The sequence below is a fragment of the Pseudorca crassidens genome, chromosome 19 (assembly GCF_039906515.1).
Source record: "Pseudorca crassidens isolate mPseCra1 chromosome 19, mPseCra1.hap1, whole genome shotgun sequence".
Classification (NCBI taxonomy): Eukaryota; Metazoa; Chordata; class Mammalia; order Artiodactyla; family Delphinidae; genus Pseudorca; species Pseudorca crassidens.
This window is the reverse complement of record NC_090314.1, coordinates 41,182,368-41,202,146: the sequence shown is the minus strand read 5'-3', so window position 1 is coordinate 41,202,146 and position 19,779 is coordinate 41,182,368. Positions and strand designations below refer to the sequence as shown.

The 19,779-nt window shown below is 47.8% G+C and overlaps 1 protein-coding gene across 3 annotated transcripts in view; it reads left to right on the top strand.

The window, feature by feature from the left end:
* The window catches only part of IGF2BP1 (insulin like growth factor 2 mRNA binding protein 1), a 38,190-nt gene extending 33,288 nt beyond the window's left edge, over positions 1 to 4,902 (top strand). For 2 of the 3 annotated variants that reach the window (XM_067714013.1, XM_067714010.1), the window contains 6 exons: positions 161 to 283; positions 632 to 751; positions 1,457 to 1,531; positions 2,271 to 2,402; positions 2,668 to 2,781; positions 4,460 to 4,902. In XM_067714013.1, the coding sequence (XP_067570114.1) occupies positions 161 to 283; positions 632 to 751; positions 1,457 to 1,531; positions 2,271 to 2,402; positions 2,668 to 2,781; positions 4,460 to 4,552 (657 nt within the window). In that variant the 3' untranslated portion in view covers positions 4,553 to 4,902. The remainder of the gene's footprint in view (positions 1 to 160; positions 284 to 631; positions 752 to 1,456; positions 1,532 to 2,270; positions 2,403 to 2,667; positions 2,782 to 4,459) is intronic. The other variant, XM_067714012.1, reaches the window with a different exon arrangement.
* Positions 4,903 to 19,779: the final 14,877 nt, after the last annotated feature.

Below are 19,779 nucleotides of genomic sequence, written 5' to 3'. Positions count from 1 at the left end.
AGTGTGTGTAAAAACCAGAAGGGCAGGCAGGTTTGGGGCAAAAGCACGTCATTCCGCTGTTGAGGCCCACTCACCCTCTTGTTCAGCCGGGGCCACGTACAAGGGCCACCAGGTCCTGTCAGAATGAGCCGACCTCTCTCTCTTCACCTTCCTTCCCCAGCTGCAGTCTCACCTCATCCCCGGCCTGAACTTGGCTGCTGTAGGGCTTTTTCCAGCCTCCTCCAGTGCAGTCCCACCACCTCCCAGCAGCGTCACCGGAGCTGCCCCCTACAGCTCCTTTATGGTAGGTGCAGGGTCTTATTACAGGGGACCATGTGGCTGCAGGGTCCAACTCTGTGGCAGCCTGAGGCTTGGGGATTTGCGGGGAGAGGGAAGGGCTCCCAGCCACTGGCGCCAACCCTCTGGAGCACCAGCCCTGTGCACGGCAGCCTCAGATGCTGGCAGCACTCTTCCTGTTTGTCTGGCCCGGCTTCTTCCCTTTGTCCCTGCTGCAAAGAGCTACAGAGCACGTAGCCCAGGGTGGCCGCTGGGTGCCTGCACCCTTCCCTCCTCGAGGATGCAGGGCAGGGCCACGGAGGGCTTCCGGGCTGTGTCCACTGACCTGCGTTAATAACACGTCCTGTCTTGGCAGCAGGCTCCAGAGCAGGAGGTGGTGCAGGTGTTCATTCCTGCCCAGGCAGTGGGCGCCATCATCGGCAAGAAGGGGCAGCACATCAAACAGCTCTCCCGTTTCGCCAGCGCTTCCATCAAGGTGACCTGCCCTGTCTCCTTCCGGTGCCCGGGCTGGGAGAGCGCTCTGCTCCCATCACCCTCCGCTTTTGTTCTCAGACACCCCGTCTGCCCAGCGTTGGGCAGACGCTTTGCTTTTGACCTCGCTTAGTCCTCCGGGGGATGCCTTCCAGGCTCCTGGGCTTTCAGGCTAAGGGAGGAGGTGGTATTGTAGCACAGAAGAGAACTTCAGTTCAGACAAGACCGACCGGGTTCAGATCGCAGCTTCTGAGCTCAGGTCCTGAGCCTTGGATTCCTCGTCAGTACAGTAGGGATGATGATACTCTGAGGCGATGCAGCCAAAGCCCCTGGCTCAGTGCCTGGTGCGCAGTGGTTGCTCAGTAAATGTTAGCCGTCTTTCCACCTTCCCTGGCCATGGAGAACCTGTCACAGTGAACAGATGTTTTGTTAAATTTCTGTGCCCCTCCCTCTTGGCAGGACTCTGCTGAAACCTGCTGGGGAGTGGGGGAGATGGGGTGTGGGCGGGGCGCCCCAACTTAGAATACGTCAAGAAACGAACGCACCCACGCCCTCATATAAGAGTTCTGATGCAGGCGCAATAGCCTTGGGGTTCGGGGTCTCTGTTCTCCCCTCCCCTGGCCGTCCCAGGTGGGGAGTGGAAGCAGGGTGGTAGGGGTCTGGAGGAGGTGGAGGTAGAGGGCACCTCTGACGGGCGTTTGCTTTGTAGATTGCTCCTCCTGAAACTCCGGACTCCAAACTTCGTATGGTCATCATCACTGGACCCCCAGAGGCCCAATTCAAGGTTCCGATCTTTATTGTCTTTCCAAGTAGGACCCAGAGGAGTCGAGTTTGGATGGGGGCGCAAATCTGCGTCCTGTTTTTAAGCTTCCCTGCAAAACAGGGCTGCAAGGCTGCTCTCAAATTGCCGTCAGGCGGGAACTCTGTTGCTCTCCCTCTTTGCCTCCTGAGAGTGAATAGGCACGTGGGAAAGAAGGCAGTCCGAGGGCTTCTTCCTCGCCCTCTGCCTTCGTGACTAAGGAAGGCCCTTCTCTCCTTTATGTCCCTATGACGTGCCGAGGTTCTCGAACTTCCGGGCAGACAGTCAAAGAACTGATAGCTTATTCTGACCTAGGGAGGGGTGGAGAGCGGGGACAGCTCTCTAGACTGTGTGGAGTGACCAAGAGCCCGCCCTCTGAGTGGGTGACTTCCACCAGCTGCCACTCAGGGCCTTGACTTGCCAGCCACAGCTTGTCCAAGTCCGCGCAAGCATCCCAGACCCCATAGGTCTGGTTTGTAGCTTAGATGCTGTGTTCCTCTGGGGAGCTACGTACTCATACTCAGTTACTCTGCCCGGGCTCCCCAGTGTTACAAGTGAGCAGGTCAGTCCTGTGCACCTTTTGTTATCACCTGGCCTAGATGGTGACCCACCCCGAGCGGGCGTGGGCCTGTGGGCCGGAGGAGGAAGGGGTGGGGCTTGGGGAGCTTCCCTTATCGTCATATGCATGTGGCCCGCTGACACAACAATGACCTCCTCTTCTCAGGCTCAGGGAAGAATTTATGGAAAACTCAAGGAGGAGAACTTCTTTGGTCCCAAGGAGGAAGTAAAGCTGGAGACCCACATCCGGGTGCCAGCGTCGGCAGCTGGCCGGGTCATTGGCAAAGGTGGCAAAACGGTGAGCCGTGAGGGTCAGGTTGAAAGCTCTGGACACTAGTCCCCAAACCCAACAGCTCTTCCCTGGCCCCCAGCTCCTCCGCCCGGCTCAGCCTGGGTACTCCCGATTTGCCCGTTTACTTGATTCCACTTCCCAAGCCCAGCTCCTGACTCCTCCAGTTTCTAGCTGCTAGTGACCACGCTCTTGAGCCTCCAGTCCCATCCATGTTGGACATGGCAGCACCCTGAGCTCCTCTCTGACCCGTCCTCCCTGCCCCTACCCCCAGGTGAATGAGCTGCAAAATTTGACAGCAGCTGAGGTGGTGGTGCCGAGAGACCAGACCCCTGATGAGAACGACCAGGTCATCGTCAAGATCATTGGGCATTTCTATGCCAGCCAGGTACGTATGTCGCTCCCCCATCACGGGAGGGCGGCAGGGCTCCGGGAGCATGACCTCGACAAATCCCGTGCACTCTGCCCGCCTCTGGGCTGGGTCATTCTTTCCTTCCAGGTGTAAGGGTGTGAGGTGTAGATGTTCTTTTCCCTCTGAAGGCTGTAGGGACAGTGATTTGACCGTTTTCATAGGTAGTCTACATTATGTAATAACTATGGTGTATCATGTCATACGTTAATAGTCTTCCCTGTCGTCTAACCTTAGTCCTTCTCTTTTGCACTGGATAAGGAGAGAAATGGATCTTATCCACCACCCAGCCTTGTTCATGGAATAACATCCTGGGTTGCCCGTTTGCAGTGCAGTTCCTTCACCTTTCCCAGAACCACTGCTCCGTCCTTGCTTCCAGTTCTTCCACCCTCCTGTTCTCTTCCTGGAACTCACCATCTATCCCTGCACTGCTTCCAGTAAAGCCAGTCAGCAGTGCCCAGCATTGGGACTGACCCCAGAGTCTAGAAAGGAGGGCAGGTATCGGGTTCAAATTATAGGATGATTGGAAGCTAGTGGGGTTTTCCTAAAACCCCTTAGTGTTGGAGCTAGAAGGGGTGTGGAGACTACTGGATACGGTCCCTTCCACTCACAGAGGATAAGCACGTCACATCAGGCTTGTGGCCCACCTGAGGCTGCTCACGCAGTCAAGGGCAAGACAGGAACCCAGACCCCAGCGTAGCGTGACAACTTTCTCTGACAGCCCTTTGGGAGCCATTAATAGCCACAGAAATATTTAAGATTTGTGGGTTCTGCTGCTACACCAAGCGTTCTGTGTGGTCTCTATTAACTCGTGTAACCCTCATAACAACCTCATCGTACAAGTGAGGAATGTGAGATTTAAATGATGTATCCAGGGATGCAGAGACAGGGTGTATTAAATACCAAAGTGGTGACATTTTTCATTGGTTAAAATGAGAACTCAGTGAAAAACTAGTAAAACATCAAGCACAGGGCTGACAGAGTAAGAATTAATGTGTAAATATCGACTCCACATTCTTTCCCCAACCTAGACCAACTTTCTCTTCAACCAAGAAGTCAAGCACTCAGTTTATGGAAAGGAGACATTCTGGTAAATTTCTGTCAAGAGAATCACATTCTACAGTTGATTTCCCTTAGACAACTCTGTTCATAGGGAAGACACGTTTAAGAAGGAGAGAGTAGAGATGCCAGTCCTTCGGTGTTCTGTCCATTTCCACAGTGGGGCTTCTTTCACTGCCTTTTGGTTATCCCAGTTCATCCCCTTTCCTGGGATGTTTACATGCGTAGTGGAGTTGTGATTGGTGACGAGGTCTCCTGCTTTTCGACCTTCTGACGACACATGCTCCTGGAAACTCTGGGAGTTCCCCCTCGAGTTCAGTAACGTGTGTCAACTTGGTCATGTTTTAAATTCTGATGAATGCGTTTATACTACTGTTTATCCTCCCTTCCTCTGTATGAATCCAGTGGGTGCTCAGGGTCTGCTCGGAGGCAAAGAAACTTATGGTCACTCTAATCCTCAGTCTTCTCTTACCTTTCTTACAAGTCCAGCATGACCCGTGGTTGCCGCTGGTGTCCAGACCCCGATGGCTTCTCTCCGCACGTAAGGCTGTAACTCCTTGCCTTCGGAGACCCTCACTCTCGTTTGTTCTATCTGCAGATGGCTCAGCGGAAGATACGAGACATCTTGGCCCAAGTCAAACAGCTGCACCAAAAGGGACAGAGTAACCAGGCCCAGGCCCGGAGGAAGTGACCGGCCCCTACCCATCACGTCGGCTCAAGGACAACAGGCCGAAATCGAGAGCACGTTCTCCCCAGCAGGCCTGAGAATGAGCGGGAATCAGGGACACTTGGGCCGGGATGTAGATCAGGTTTGCCCACTTGCTTGAGGAAGTTGTTCCAGTGAGGAACCCTGATCTCTCAGCCCTAAACACCCAACCAATTGGCCCAACACTGCCCACCCCTGAGGGTGTCACCATGGAAATTCTAGCTCAGGGTGCTTTTAAACGTGGATTGTTTAAGTTCTCTAGGTCCCACCGAGAGGGTGGGTCAGACCCCAGTGGGAAGAGAAATAAAATTTCCTTCAGGCTTTTAAAACACACAGAGGGGTGTTTTAATCAACCTCAAAGGATGGTTTACTTCTTGACCCTAAGATCCTTCCAACCTTCTACTTGGTTTATTGATTAAAATACCTCTATTCTTGTGCCCTGACATAGCCTTTTCGTATATTCACGCTGGTTATGTTACCTTTCTGCTACTGGCAAAAGTGAGAACCAATCCATTGCTTTGCTTACGTTATTGACTCGAAGGGAGAAGACACATTGGCATCTGTAGATTAATTCCAATCCCTTCCTAACCAGCCAGTAGGAATGGCAAGGAATGGGGGAGAAATGGGGAGAAAGGTGATTGAACTATACAGTAATCCACGTTTAAAAGGGGTGCCCTTGTGGCTGATTGATTCCAGATCACCACCTTGAAAAATTGGCACAGTTCAAATTTCCCGCTCTGTTGGGGCTTCCCCACTAGGATTCCCGCCCCGTTCATGTCCCTCTAACCATGTAAGTCCCACGTCATGTCCAGGTGCACATGGGTGGTACTGACTGCTCAGCGGGATAGGGGCTGACCACTGTACTGTCCCTGATTCCTATCATTCTCAGGCAGATTTTATATTTTTTTAAAGTCTATTTTAATGATTGGATACGAGCACTGGGAAGGGGACACTAACGCCCCTTGATAAAGTCTCAGTTCCATGGAGGACTTGAGTGGCCCCAAAGGCTGCCACTGTGCCCTCACGCCAGCCCATGTGCTCCCATAAGGGCTGGTTCCCAGAAGCAGGGGTTGCGGGGCACTCCCCCCCACGGCACTGTTCCCTTGGTGGTGGTGGGACGTGGAACCCGACCCTCGGCTCCTGATAAAGCTGAAGTCCATCATTTGGCATCTTTCATGACTGTTCAGTAAATTGGAGAGAAAATTTGCTTCTGTTTCTATCCTAGAGGCCTATTGAACTGATGGCTTCTGCCTCCACGAGTCGTTGGCATGACGTTACGTGTGCCTAAAAAAAACAAAATTCAAAATACCAGCAACGTTGTGCACAAAGGGGTAAACAAGCTTAATTTATTAATTTTCCAGGCTCAGCAAGATCCCGTTTTCAGTTCAGCCCTTGTGGAAGACTTAGCAGCCATCAGTTAAATGAGGTTAGGCCTCCCCTCCAGACGTACTGACCGTCAGTGCATGTTAGCCAGGTGGTGCACTTTAGCTACCTTGGACAATGCTATCAAGTGTGCTGGGAAGGGAGGAAGGCCTCCCGCATGTGGACGAGCCCATGCTCTGGACTCCCCTCCTTCCGACATTGCAACAACGACAGTAACAACCAGACAACCTTGACATGTGGGCGGAGTCAGTCAGGTAATGCTGTGCGCGAAGTAAACTACCTCAAGGTATGAAGTTACCTCAGCAATTACTTTCCTCTTTGTTCCCCCACCTCTTTTTTTTTAATCTTTTTTTTTTCTTTGCGGCTTGCTGATATTTTATATAAAAAAGAAAAGAAGCAAAAGAGAAGCTGATAGTCTTGAATATTTTATTTTTTTAATGAAAAGAAAAAAAAACGAGAAAGTTATGTTTCATAATTTCTTACAACATGAGCCAGTGTAACCCTTTAGGAACTCTCTATGGAGAACAGGCCCTGTGGGAAAGGCAGCTGGAGCTGCCCCTTGGACGGAGGCTGGGCCGAGTGGGGGAAGGCCCATGCGTGTGAGAGAGCCCAGGGCCAGGCTCTGATCTCCTAAGCCACCAGCCTCTCCCAGGAAAATCCTGCCTGATGAGATTAACAGGCCCAGCAGAACTGTGGCCCCAAGGGCGAAACAACAGCCCCTCCAACGGCCGGCCTGTGGTCTCCCCTCCCCGCTTTGGTTAAAGGGCACCGCAGTTGGTTTTTCCCACCAGTGGTGCTGTTGAGATATTTAAAAATATTGCCTCCGTTTTATCGAGGAGAGAAATAATAACTAAAAAAAGATACCCTTTAAAAAATCTATACTTCTCTGTCTAAAAATATGGGAGCCAAGATTCCATTAGTGGAAGAGACAAAACCATCCTCTCGCCCTCAGAGAGGTCCACCTGATTTGTTGTTGCAGTGCTTTTCACTTTTTGTTCTTGTTATTTCATTTCAATCCCGTCTTGCTATTCTCGGTCTTTTATCAACAGACCACGGGGCAAACAGTTAACTGCCCCCTCTGTCTCCCCGTCTTCTTTCGATTGATCTGATGGACTCTTAACCGTGGACCCAAACTTACCAAATTCTTGATTTAGGGTGGTGGGTGGCAAGGAGGGGCAGGGGATTCGGGAATGTGACTGGGGACAGGTTCCTGCCTCATTTGTGTCTTGTCACTCTCTCCCCATGACATTCCTGGATAGCCCCCCAGAACTGTCTACCCCAAAGAGGAGGAGGCAGGAAAGCATTTAGGGATGCTATCAGGCCAGTATAATTAAGCTTCCCACCTGTCCAAACCACAAAAAAAGGGTCTCCCAACTTTTCTTTCTGGCTCTATACGCTTTATTCCAAGATGAAGCAGATAACGTTCAGACGTCGGCCGTTTAGTGATATAAGGTGAATTTCCGGCAGCAAGCATGCTTTGATATCCGGTTCAAACGCTACCATCGGAATAAAATCCCCACAGTACCTGAAATGTGATTGTTGCAGTGTTCAGTTTCCTTGGGATCCGGCTCCCTTCACACCTGAAGCCCACTTCCTTTCCCTTTCGCTGACTCAGCTCCCAGAAGAGACCAGGAGTGTGGCAAGGGACTGTCAGACTTGACCTGGATTAGGCACGGCTGATACTCGCCCAGCAGGAAAATGGTGGAAGTTACGCTACCAGAAAGCAAAGGAATATGGTTTGGTGGTTAAGGTTTAGCAGGATAAAAGGCCTGTCTTGGTGGGTCTGCCTTTGACCTGTAGACGAGGGCTTTGGGCACCTCATGCCCGCCTGCACATCACCTCCATTTCCCCATCCTTGGTGAGATAACAACGTGAAACGCACTTGGGAGGTTTGGTTGATTTGAGAAAAACGACTTTGAAAAAAAAACAGCTTCTGTGCTCTGATATGTGTGTGAGCTACATATATATTTTGAAGAAAGGACCATCACTTTGGGAAATATTGTTTAATTCTGTGGAACACGTAAAAAACCAAAATGGTTTGATTCCCTGACTTTGAAGCTGCATCTGACAGTGACACCCAATGGCTTGAAACCCCTCGAGGGTCTGCTTGCCTTTTGCAGTTTGGGTTGTGGACTTGGCTCTTATGGAGGGGTCTGGGGAGGAGAGAGCTGTTTTTAGGGACAGGGAGTTTCATCACCTTCTCTTTCCTCCCCTTCACCTGGTCCTTCTCAGTCTTTTTCCCTTTACCCTGAGCTCTCCACTTCTGGGGGGCGGTTGGGGGCTGTTAAGTTATGCCTCACGATTGGCAGAAAAGACCCTGTGTAAAACCCAGAGAACACTGGAGGGGAACACTCCAGTTGGTTCTGTGTGTCCGTTTTCCTCTGTGCCAAAGACAGACAGACAGAGGCTGAGAGACGCCATTTCTGAATCGAAGCAATAACCATCTTTTGACGTAGACCTGGGCTGTCTGAGTGGGGGAGGGCTCCCGGACGCAGCGTGGGCTTGGAGACCCGCCCCTTCCCTTCTGAGGCTCCTGGGGGATTGGGGGCGGTACGTGCCAGGGGGCGGGGAGCTGAGAAGGGGGTCCGATGGCTCCTGGTTGCACTTTGGAGAAGGAGGGGAAGTTCGGGGCTCCTCCGAGTGGGGCTGTGCTCTGTCCCCTGACCCCACTGCAGAGGCAGCACTGCGAGTTCTCTTCAGGCCTGGCAGACTGGCAACGAGGAGGGGCCTCAGTTAGCTCTCAAGGGTGCCTTCCCCTCCTCCCACCCCAGACGTACCCTCTGCCAAACTGGGAACAGCAGTACTACATAACTACCTCACAGAGCCCCAGAGGGACTGCCCGAGCTTCTGCCTCCAGTCCAGCCTTCCCTCCTCCTCCTGGCTCAGGGGTGGGGAGTCCCCTTTCCCCCCTGAAGTGTTGGTGGGGAGATCCTAGTGGCTTTTGACGTTCAGACCCTGCCAACTTTTGCCTATTTGTTGAAAACTGGTAGGAGGAAAACAGCACAGCCTGCCACCGTAGCTGCAGGAAGCTAGGAGAATCCTCGATGCCAGGGGACATAAAGCCATTTCCTCTCCAAACTCTTGGTGATTTAGATGCAGGACTCTTCTCTTGTGTTCAGACTTAGAGGAACACCAGCTAAAAACTTCAGTTTCTTTCCTTTGGGTACATAAGGCTTCTCTGTCGGGGTACAGAACAGGGAGGGGGCCTCGTGACCGAAGGTGGATTTAGAGGGTGAGGGCGGGAGCCCCAGCCCTGGCCCTCGGCCCCGTGCAGCTCCTTGGGGGCACCATTCCTGGTGCCGTAGTCTGGTTGCATCTGGATGGACAAGACAAAAGAAAGAATTTCTTTCCTTAAATGAAATAGCAGGAACCTCCTCGGGGCATGTGTTCTGAGTAACCACAGGTGACGGATGCTAGGAGTATAAACGCACTAACTACCTCAATCCTCACAGAAAGATTAGAACCAAGGGCTGGGACTGGCGAGTAAGGGTTTGGATCCCAGTCAGGAGGAGTGAGCTGAGGCTTGTGCCACAGAAGGTTTGTCCTTGAGGAACAGGCATGCCTGCTAGATACTCATCGGTTGGGTTGGGAGGACTGGCCATTAGGCCCCCCTCTCTGCCTTCCTTGCCCCCGGGGTCCTATGCTTCACCTTGTTCCCCTCAGCCTGTCCCTCCCTCACCTGCTGTATCTTATTGGACCAGAGGGTGAGGAGAGGACTTGCCTCCTCTCTTCCTGCAGAGGGGGCTGCCTGGAGGTGAGATGTGGGGCTCAGCCTGGAACCCGCTACTCAGCCCCAAAGCCAGGAAGCCTGGGGAAGCCGGAGCTGAGACCTCTTCAACAGGGTTTCTTGGAGATGTTCCACCTCCTCTGTACCCCTTCCCAGTCTTCACAGGGACGGTTGGCTCTAGAAGGACAGGTGGTGCAGGACCCCTTATCCTGAGAGTCCGAGGGCCTGGTCCTCTGGTCACTCAGGAGTCTTTGTAGTCGGGGAGTTCCACTGGGCGATCCCAGCCCCTCCCCACCCTCTAATGGACCTCCTCATAGAAGCCCCATTTCACTTTTGTTTTATCTACCTCTTAGCAAGACAATAGAGATAAATTAGGTAGTGGCAACTCCACTTGCTTAGATTAGGGGGGGAAAAAGATTTCTTTTTCCAAAGGAAAAGAAAAATATTACCTTAAAAATACTTTCCAAAAAATTAAAAAAAAAAATACAAAAAAACCAAAAAAAAAAAATTTTAAGAGGGAGACATTTTCCAGTGACTGCTGGAGTGTTTTAATTCCCCAAACTTTTCTCTTTTTTTCCCCCGCAAATAAGTTTCACTCTTCGGCGATTTTCTCCACTTGTTTAAGATGATGTGCTCTTCTAACAGGTTCAGCTTTCACAATCTGCCCCCCGGCTTGCCCCACCCCAGACGCCATTCCTGCCAGTGAGTTCCTACGTGTGCTCTCCCTGTTGCTTCTCAGCCAGGTGACTTCACTCACCCCCACCAAGAACAAAGGCTTGTGTATGTTGGGGTGCTGAAGTCTGGTCTCACCATTTCAACCTCCGGGGGTTGGGGGAGCACCTGTAACACTTCCATGCAAAGTTTCTGTAACCTGCCGCAGTGCAAAGGTGTTCGAGACGAATTTCAGCCGATAATGAGTTAGCAGGAGGAATAAAAACCCTCTGCCACCGTTTGAGGTCTCCCCCTTTCTCCAGCATCTTGACCCTGGTGCCAGAAACCAGAATAAAAGAGCCCCCTCCCCTGAGGCGAAGTGAATTGGTGTCTGGTCCTGAGACATCACTCACGTGGGAGAGTGAAAAATGTATTTTTATAAATGCGAAACATGGGTGGGGGCTGGAGGGGGGACTCACGCCTGTGATATGTGTAACCGTATTCTGTAACTGCGGCCACTTTGAAAACTGTACTTGGCTGGGAATCTGCCGGCCCGTCGCCACCGGGTTTTGATTGTACCCTTCCTTCCACCCTTTAACCTGCTCTGCGCTTGGTCTGGGGAGGTGGGGCGGCTGCCTCCGACTCTTGGGGTTTGTTCTTTTGCTGGGTGAGCGCGCTCCCGTTTTCTTTCCTGTGAAGGTTGTTTCAGCTACAAATCACTTCATTCCGCTGTTTCAATTTCAAAATAAAAGGAAACATATTGAAAGCTGTGAACTGTGTCTGTGTTTCAGGGAGGGTTTGGGAGATCTGGTAGCTGAGATGCTCAGACTTCTGGGGGGCTGAGCTCTGGTCTCCAGGGACCAGAGCCACTCAGATGCAAAGTAGGCGGTTTTTCTTATATTTACAGGATAGCAAGAAAGGAGTGGCTTTTAAATGGCCTTGCTCCTAATTTACTTTGCATGTTGGAGTAAGGCCTCCACCGTTAAAGAAGATGTTGGATAACGTCTGCAGAGGAGTTGCAGTTGCTGTTCCTGACACCTGCCCTAAGAAAAACGGTGCCAATGGCTTTTTGGGGGGGTTTCCTGGAAGGGAGCTTGGTCATCATCTACTGTGACCCTGCCCTCCCTTATTTTTTTTTCCTTTTTTGAAGCCCAGATTGGTTGAGGGACAGCCTTGTGTGACAACCTGGACCCGAACTTGGCTCTCCTGATTCTCGGTCCAGCCTTTTCCACTCTATCACCCATCCTTAAAAGATGACATGATGGTACTGGGCAACGCCACACTGAAAGAAACATTCCAGGTTATCTTTTGAGTGAATAGATGCGGCTACCCCCAGAAATCTGGTGTAGAAGGAACACACTAAGGACTGTCCCTCCCACGTAGGCTTTTTAGCAGCCCTGGATGTTGAGCAGATCAGTGAAAACTTGACTTCCACAGGGGACAGTGAGGGATATTTGCTAAGTATGGTGATCCCATACTTAACCCTCTTCCTCTGCAAAGTGACTGGATGGGGGAAGGTCATTGGGCTAGATTTAGTGTTGCTGTTATAGTGCCTTCCCAAATAATTGGATAAATGTTGGGACATGATTTTCAAGTCTTAGTTTAAGCTTTATATAGGAGATTAATATTTATTGGCTCCCTGACTTTTTTTTTTAGGAATAATTAAGGTGGAAAAAAAAAGCAGCTTAGGGAATTCCCTGGTGGTTCAGTGCTTTCACTGCCGGGGCCCAGGTTCAATCCCTGGTCGGGGAACTAAGATCCTGCAAGCCACTTGAGGTGCGGCCAAAAAACAAAACCAGGAATAATTAAGGTGGTTAAACATGGGAATGAAACCCTGTGGATACTTTCCTAATGGTGGCCAGTGTTTGTCGAGATAAATATTGTGCTTGTTACACATTTAAGGCATTAAGGGCTTTACGTGATGGGTTATTTATTTAACCCTTACAACAATTCTAAAGTGAATGTTATTCCCATTTTATAGATGAAGCAACTGAAGTTCAGAGTGGTTGTTGCTAAAGTCACACAGACATTTGATTCTAGAAACTACCTTTCACAGCAAGGCTAACCAGCATCTCTGCGAGAGAAATCGTCATTGGTGCATGTGAGACAAGACGAAAGGTTTACTGGAAAACATGCATGTAAGTAATTAACTGTAAATCTCTTTGTATCTTTGCTGGTCAAGTCCGTTAGACCTTGACCTTGGCCCTGCCTTGTCACGTGTACATGAGTTTGACAAATTGGTGCCCAGTGTGGAGCTCATAAAGTTAAAATGCCCTTAAAAGTAGACTGGAGGCTGTGTGGACCAGGCTAGGGAATAATATACTTGCCCCCGGACCTGGTAACTCAGTGGTTGGCAAGAGGGCAGAGGTCCTGTCTATTCAGGGGCTGTGTGCTTCGTGGGTCGCATTAGGGGACAGGACTTCCGGGGACCTGATAGCTAATGCCACTTGATCAATGTTGGACGTCAAGTGGCCAGAGGTAGGATTGGAGCTTTCAGGTGTTAAAAGTGAGTTTGAGGCTGAATTAATGATCACTTAAAACCCAAAGTAAGTGCAAAGCTGCTTATTGGTGCAAGTTGCTCCCTCAGCTTCCAGCTACTGCAGTGCCTGTGTTAAAACTCCTTGGTCTCTGTTTCTGTGAAAAAGCACCTAATAGAGTTTGGGCAGAAAACTTGCAGTGAAGACTGGAAAAAAAACGGTTAAAGTAACTTTGCAGGCCAAGGGTCCAGCCCATTCATTGTATGAACTATTGTATAAACGTGCAATAGGTATTGAAATGTGTCGCCTGTTTGAATCGTGACTGTGCATGAAGTGTTAGAAAATTCCTCTAGTGTCCAGAATATTCACTCTATGCAGGTATCTCGTTTGGTGAGTTTAGAAGTCTCGTTCTTAGTGGCCTTGGATGCCTGCCAGTGGCAGCGACCACAACCCATGGGCCTCAGCGAGACTCAGGCCTGCTTGCCAAGTCAGGTGTCTTGAAACAATGATTTTCTCTGACAGTCAAGGAAAAGCTGCTTTTTTTTTTTTTTTTAACAAGAAACTCCGTGTCCTAATTCAAAACTTGTAACTCTTGGCAAAAGTTGGTCAAAGTTGGCCTATTCATCTTGCTGTAAAAGAGACCATATTAGTTTCCTTGGGCCGCTGTAACAAATTACCCCAAAACAAGTCAGATCAAGGTGTCAGCAGGTCTGTTCTTTCTGGAGGCCCTTAGGGACATCCATCTCATGCCTGTCTTCTAGCTTCTGGTAGTTAATAGCAATCACTGGCCCTCCGTGGCTTGAAGACAGATCACTCCAATCTCTGCCAACATGGTCTTCTCTGTGGCTCTGTCTCTGTTTTTCTGTCTGCTATAAAGACAGTCCTTACTGGATTTAGGGTCCACCCACATCCAGGATGATCTCATCTCGAGATCCTTGCACATATCTGCAAAGACCCTTATTTCTATTAAGGTCACATTCTAAGGTCTGGGGTGGGGATATCTTTTGGGGGGACACCATGCAACTTACTACAGAAGACATACTACTTGGGCCTACCTGACAGGCTGCCTACATGGGTTTTTTGGGTTTTTTTTTAAGTTTATTTTTGGCAGCGTTGGGTCTTCGTTGTTGCGTGCGGACTTTGTCTAGTTGCGGCAAGCGGGGGCTACTCTTAGTTGCGGCGCGTGGCCTTCTTGTTGCCGTGGCTTCCCTCGTTGCGGAGCACGGGCTTCAGTAGTTGCAGCACGTGGGCTCAGTAGTTGTGGTTCATGGACTCTAGAGCGCAGGCTCAGTAGTTGTAGCACACAGGCTTATTTGCTCCACGGCATGTGGGATCTTCCTGGACCAGGGATCGAACCTGTTTCCCCTGCATTGGCAGGCAGAGTCTTTTTATTAAAATAAATTTATTTATTTATTTATTTATAGCTGTGTTGGGTATTCGTTTCTGTGCGAGGGCTTTCTCTAGTTGCGGCGAGCAGGGGCCACTCTTCATTGCGGTGCGCGGGCTTCTCACTATTGTGGCCTCTCTTGTTGCGGAGCACAGGCTCCAGATGCTCAGGCTCAGTCGTTGTGGCTCACGGGCCCAGTTGCTCCACGGCATGTGGGATCTTCCCAGACCAGGGCTCGAACCCGTGCCCCCTGCACTGGCAGGCAGATTCTCAACCACTGCGCCACCAGGGAAGCCCCAGGCAGATTCTTAACCACTGCACCACCGGGGAAGCCCAGTTAGTGGGTGTCCGCCTCCACAGTGAAACAATGGCCTACCCTGCAGGAGCTTCCCTTGTCTGGTAAGCATCCATGGGTGATAGAAGGAGAACCTATACATTTCCTTAGGGTTACTGGAACCCCAGCCTGGAATTTCAGTGGAAACCATGAGGGCCGAGGTGATGAGATAGTTACTCAGGGTCAGACTGACTGGCTTGGTCAATTGGCACCAATCGTCGGGGACAATTAAGTCCAGAAAACTATTTAGCTACTGGGCAACCAACTCCACAGGTCAGAGGCCTGACACAGGTTGAGGTAAATGCCCTTCAGACTAAAGAGGAGAGAAACGGATTGAACATCCAGTCTGTAGGACAATGTGGACCTAGCATTTACGTCAGGGAGTTCCCAAACAGGAGGTTGATGACTTGCCCACGAAGGAAATTATCACTCTTGGGCCATTAGAGGGCCACAAATTTTAAAGATCTGGGCTGTAGCAGGTGAAGATGCCTGGCCAGCTGTGACATTTACTGTGGACAAATAGGAGGACCAGGAGGGCTGAGAGGCCCTGCTGAGGTCTGTGCTGCTTACACTTGTGTTGGTCTGATGCCTTCACTTCGCCCGTCTAACCAGACGTCACCCTTCAAGAACAAACAGGACTATGGCAGAAGCCAAGGTCCCGTCTTCCCTAAGGGAGGCTGGAGGCTGTATGCACTGGTCAAGATGTGCTGGGGACCTGATGGCAACCAAGGTTGCCAAACATTTTCAGTCCTTTTGGACACTGAGGTACAAGTCTGTGGTGCCAGGAAACACCCAGGGACATGGCTGGAAAGCTACTGCCACTGGATTTGGGACTAACTCTCAGCTTGGACAGTGGACAACTGTAACTCGATGAGTGGGCCCTTTGGCCAATACACACTCAAGTGGTTGTCACTGATACTGCTTTTGACTACAAAGAATGTTCCCAATGGGGAAATGCCACAATTAGAACAGTGGTAGTGGGACAAGTCCACAGTCCGGAGCCCAACAGGCTTCCCTGGCCTACTCTTATGACTGTGAACCAATACAGGATGCTATGAGGTAGGGGCCGAAGAAGGGGTAGGAGGTCACTATACTGACCAAGAAGCTAATGGAGTCAGAGATGTTTAAGAAGTGTTATCGGGGCTTCTCTGGTGGCTCAGTGGTTGAGAATCCACCTGCCAATGCAGTGGACACGGGTTCGAGCCCTGGTCTGGGAAGATCCCACATGCTGCGCAGCAACTGAGCCCGTGCGCCACAACTACTGAGCCTGCACTCTAGAGCCCGCGTGCCACAACTACTGAAGCCCACGCGCCTAGAGCCCGTGCTCCGCAACAAGAGAAGCCACTGCAATGAGAAGCCTGTGCACCACAACGAAGAGTAGCCTCCATTGGTGAAAGTGGGTTGCTAAAGTCCCCTACTATGATTGTGTTGCTGTCGATTTCCCCTTTTATGGCTGTTAGTATTTGCCTTATGTATTGAGGTGCTCCTATGTTCAGTGCATAAATATTTACAATTGTTATATCTTCTTCTTGGATCGATCCCTTGATCATTATGTAGTGTCCTTCTTTGTCTCTAATAATAATCTTTATTTTAAAGTCTATTTTGTCTGATATGAGAATTGCTACTCCAGCTTTCTTTTGATTTCCATTTGCATGGAATATCTTTTTCCATCCCCTCACTTTCAGTCTGTATGTATTCCTAGGTCTGAAGTGGGTCTCTTGTAGACAGCATATATGTGGGTCTTGTTTTTGTATCCATTCAGCCAGTCTGTGTCCTTTGGTGGGAGCATTTAATCCATTTATATTTAAGGTAATTATCGATATGTATGTTCCTATTACCATTTTCTTAATTGTTTTGGGTTTGTTATTGTAGGTCTTTTCCTTCTCTTGTGTTTCCTGCCTAGAGAAGTTCCTTTAGCATTTGTTGTAAAGCTGGTTTGGTGGTGCTGAACTCTCTCAGCTTTTGCTTGTCTGTAAAGGTTTTAATTTCTCCATCAAATCTGAATGAGATCCTTGCTGGGTAGAGTAATCTTGGTTGTAGGTTTTTCTCCTTCATCACTTTAAATATGTCTTGCCACTCACTTCTGGCTTGCAGAGTTTCTGCTGAAAGATGAGCTGTTAACCTTATGGGGATTCCCTTGTGTGTTATTTGTTGTTTTTCCCTTGCTGCTTTTGATATGTTTTCTTTGTATTTAATTTTTGATAGTTTGATTAATATGTGTCTTTGCGTGTTTCTCCTTGGATTTATCCTGTATGGGACTCTCTGTGCTTCCTGGACTTGATTAACTATTTCCCTTCCCATATTAGGGAAGTTTTCAACTCAATACATAAGGCAAATGCTAACAGCCATAAAAGGAGAAATCGACAGTAACACAATCATAGTAGGGGACTTTCACCAATGGACAGATCATCCAAAATGAAAATAAATAAGGAAACACAAGCTTTAAATGATAGATTAAACAAGATGGACTTATTGATATTTATAGAACATTCCATCCAAAAACAACAGAATACACATTTTTCTCAAGTGCTCATGGAACATTCTCCAGGATAGATCATATCTTGGGTCACAAATCTAGCCTTGGTAAATTTAAGAAAATTGAAATCGTATCAAGTATCTTTTCCGACCACAACGCTATGAGACTAGATATCAATTACAGGAAAAGATCTGTAAAAAATACAAACACATGGAGGCTAAACAATACACTACTTAATAACCAAGTGATCGCTGAAGAAATCAAAGAGGAAATCAAAAAATACCTAGAAACAAATGACAATGGAGACATGACGACCAAAAACCTGTGGGATGCAGCAAAAGCAGTTCTAAGAGGGAAGTTTATAGAAATACAATCCTACCTTAAGAAACAGGAAACATCTCAAATAAACAACCTAACCTTGCACCTAAAGCAATTAGAGAAAGAAGAACAAAAAAACCCCAAAGTCAGCAGAAGGAAAGAAATCATAAAGATCAGATCAGATCAGAAATAAATGAAAAAGAAATGAAGGAAACGATAGCAAAGATCAATAAAACTAAAAGCTGGTTCTTTGAAAAGATAAACAAAATTGATAAACCATTAGCCAGACTCATCAAGAAAAAAAGAGAGAAGACTCAAATCAATAGAATTAGAAATGAAAAAGGAGAAGTAACAACTGACACTGCAGAAATACAAAGGATCATGAGAGATTACTACAAGCAACTCTATGCCAATAAAATGGACAACCTGGAAGAAATGGACAAATTCTTAGAAATGCACAACCTGCCGAGACTGAACCAGGAAGAAATAGAAAATATGAACAGACCAATCACAAGCACTGAAATTGAAACTGTGATTAAAATCTTCCAACAAACAAAAGCCCAGGAGCAGATGGCTTCACAGGCGAATTCTATCAAACATTTAGAGAAGAGCTAACACCTATCCTTCTCAAACTCTTCCAAAATATAGCAGAGGGAGGAACATTCCCAAACTCATTCTGTGAGGCCACCATCACCCTGATACCAAAACCAGACAAAGATGTCACAAAGAAAGAAAACTACAGGCCAATATCACTGATGAACATAGATGCAACGATCCTCAACAAAATGCTAGCAAACAGAATTCAACAACACATTAAAAGGATCATACACCATGATCAAGTGGGATTTATCCCAGGGATGCAAGGATTCTTCAATATACGCAAATCAATCAATGTGATACACCATATTAACCAACTGAAGGATAAAAACCATATGATCACCTCAATGGATGCAGAGAAAGCTTTTGACAAAATTCAACACCCATTTATGATAAAAACCCTGCAGAAAGTAGGCATAGAGGGTACTTTCCTCAACATAATAAAGGCCATATATGACAAACCCACAGCCACCATTGTCCTCAATGGTGAAAAACTGAAACCATTTCCACTAAGATCAGGAACAAGACAAGATTGCCCACTCTCACCACTATTATTCAACAGAGTTTTGGAAGTTTTAGCCACAGCAATGAGAGAAGAAAAAGAAATAAAAGGAATCCAAATTGGAAAAGAAGTAAAGCTGTCACTATTTGCAGATGACATGATACTATACATAGAGAATCCTAAAGATGCTACCAGATAACTACTAGAGCTAATCAATGAATTTGGTAAAGTAGCAGGATGCAAAATTAATGCACAGAAATCTCTTGCATTCCTATACACTAATGATGAAAAATCTGAAAGTGAAATTAAGAAAACACTCCCATTTACCATTGCAACAAAAACAATAAAATATCTAGGAATAAACCTACCTAAGGAGACAAAAGACCTATATGCAGAAAATTATAAGACACTGATGAAAGAAATTAAAGATGATACAAATAGATGGAGAGATATACCATGTTATTGGATTGGAAGAATCAACATTGTGAAAATGACTCTACTACCCAGAGCAATCTACAGATTCAATGCAATCCCTATCAAACTACCACTGGCATTTTTCACAGAACTAGAACAAAAAACTTCACAATTTGTATAGAAACACAAAAGACCCCGAATAGCCAAAGCAATCTTGAGAACGAAAAATGGAGCTGGAGGAATCAAGCTCCCTGACTTCAGACTATACTACAAAGCTACAGTAATCAAGACAGTATGGTACTGGCACAAAAACAGAAACATAGATCAATGGAATAGGATAGAAAACCCAGAGATAAACCCAGGCACATATGGTCACCTTATCTTTGATAAAGGAGGCAAGAATATACAGTGGAGAAAAGGCAGTCTCTTCATTAAGTGGTGCTGGGAAAACTGGACAAGTACATGTAAAAGTATGAAATTAGAACACTCCCTAACACCATACACAAAAATAAAATGGATTAAAGACCTAAATGTAAGACCAGACACTATAAAACTCTTAGAGGATAACATAGGCAGAACACTCTATGACATAAATCACAGCAAGATCCTTTTTGACCCACCTCCTAGAGAAATGGAAATAAAAACAAAAATAAACAAATGGGACCTAATGAAACCTAAAAGCTTTTGCACAGCAAAGGACACCATAAACAAGACCAAAGGACAACACTCAGAATGGGAGAAAATATTTGCAAATGAAGCAACTGACAAAGGATTAATCTCCATAAAATACAAGCAGCTCATCCAGCTCAATATCAAAAAAGCAAACAACCCAATCCAAAAATGGGCAGAAGACCTAGACATTTCTCCAAAGAAGATATACAGACTGCCAACAAACACATGAAAGAATGCTCAACATCATTAATCATTAGAGAAATGCAAATCAAAA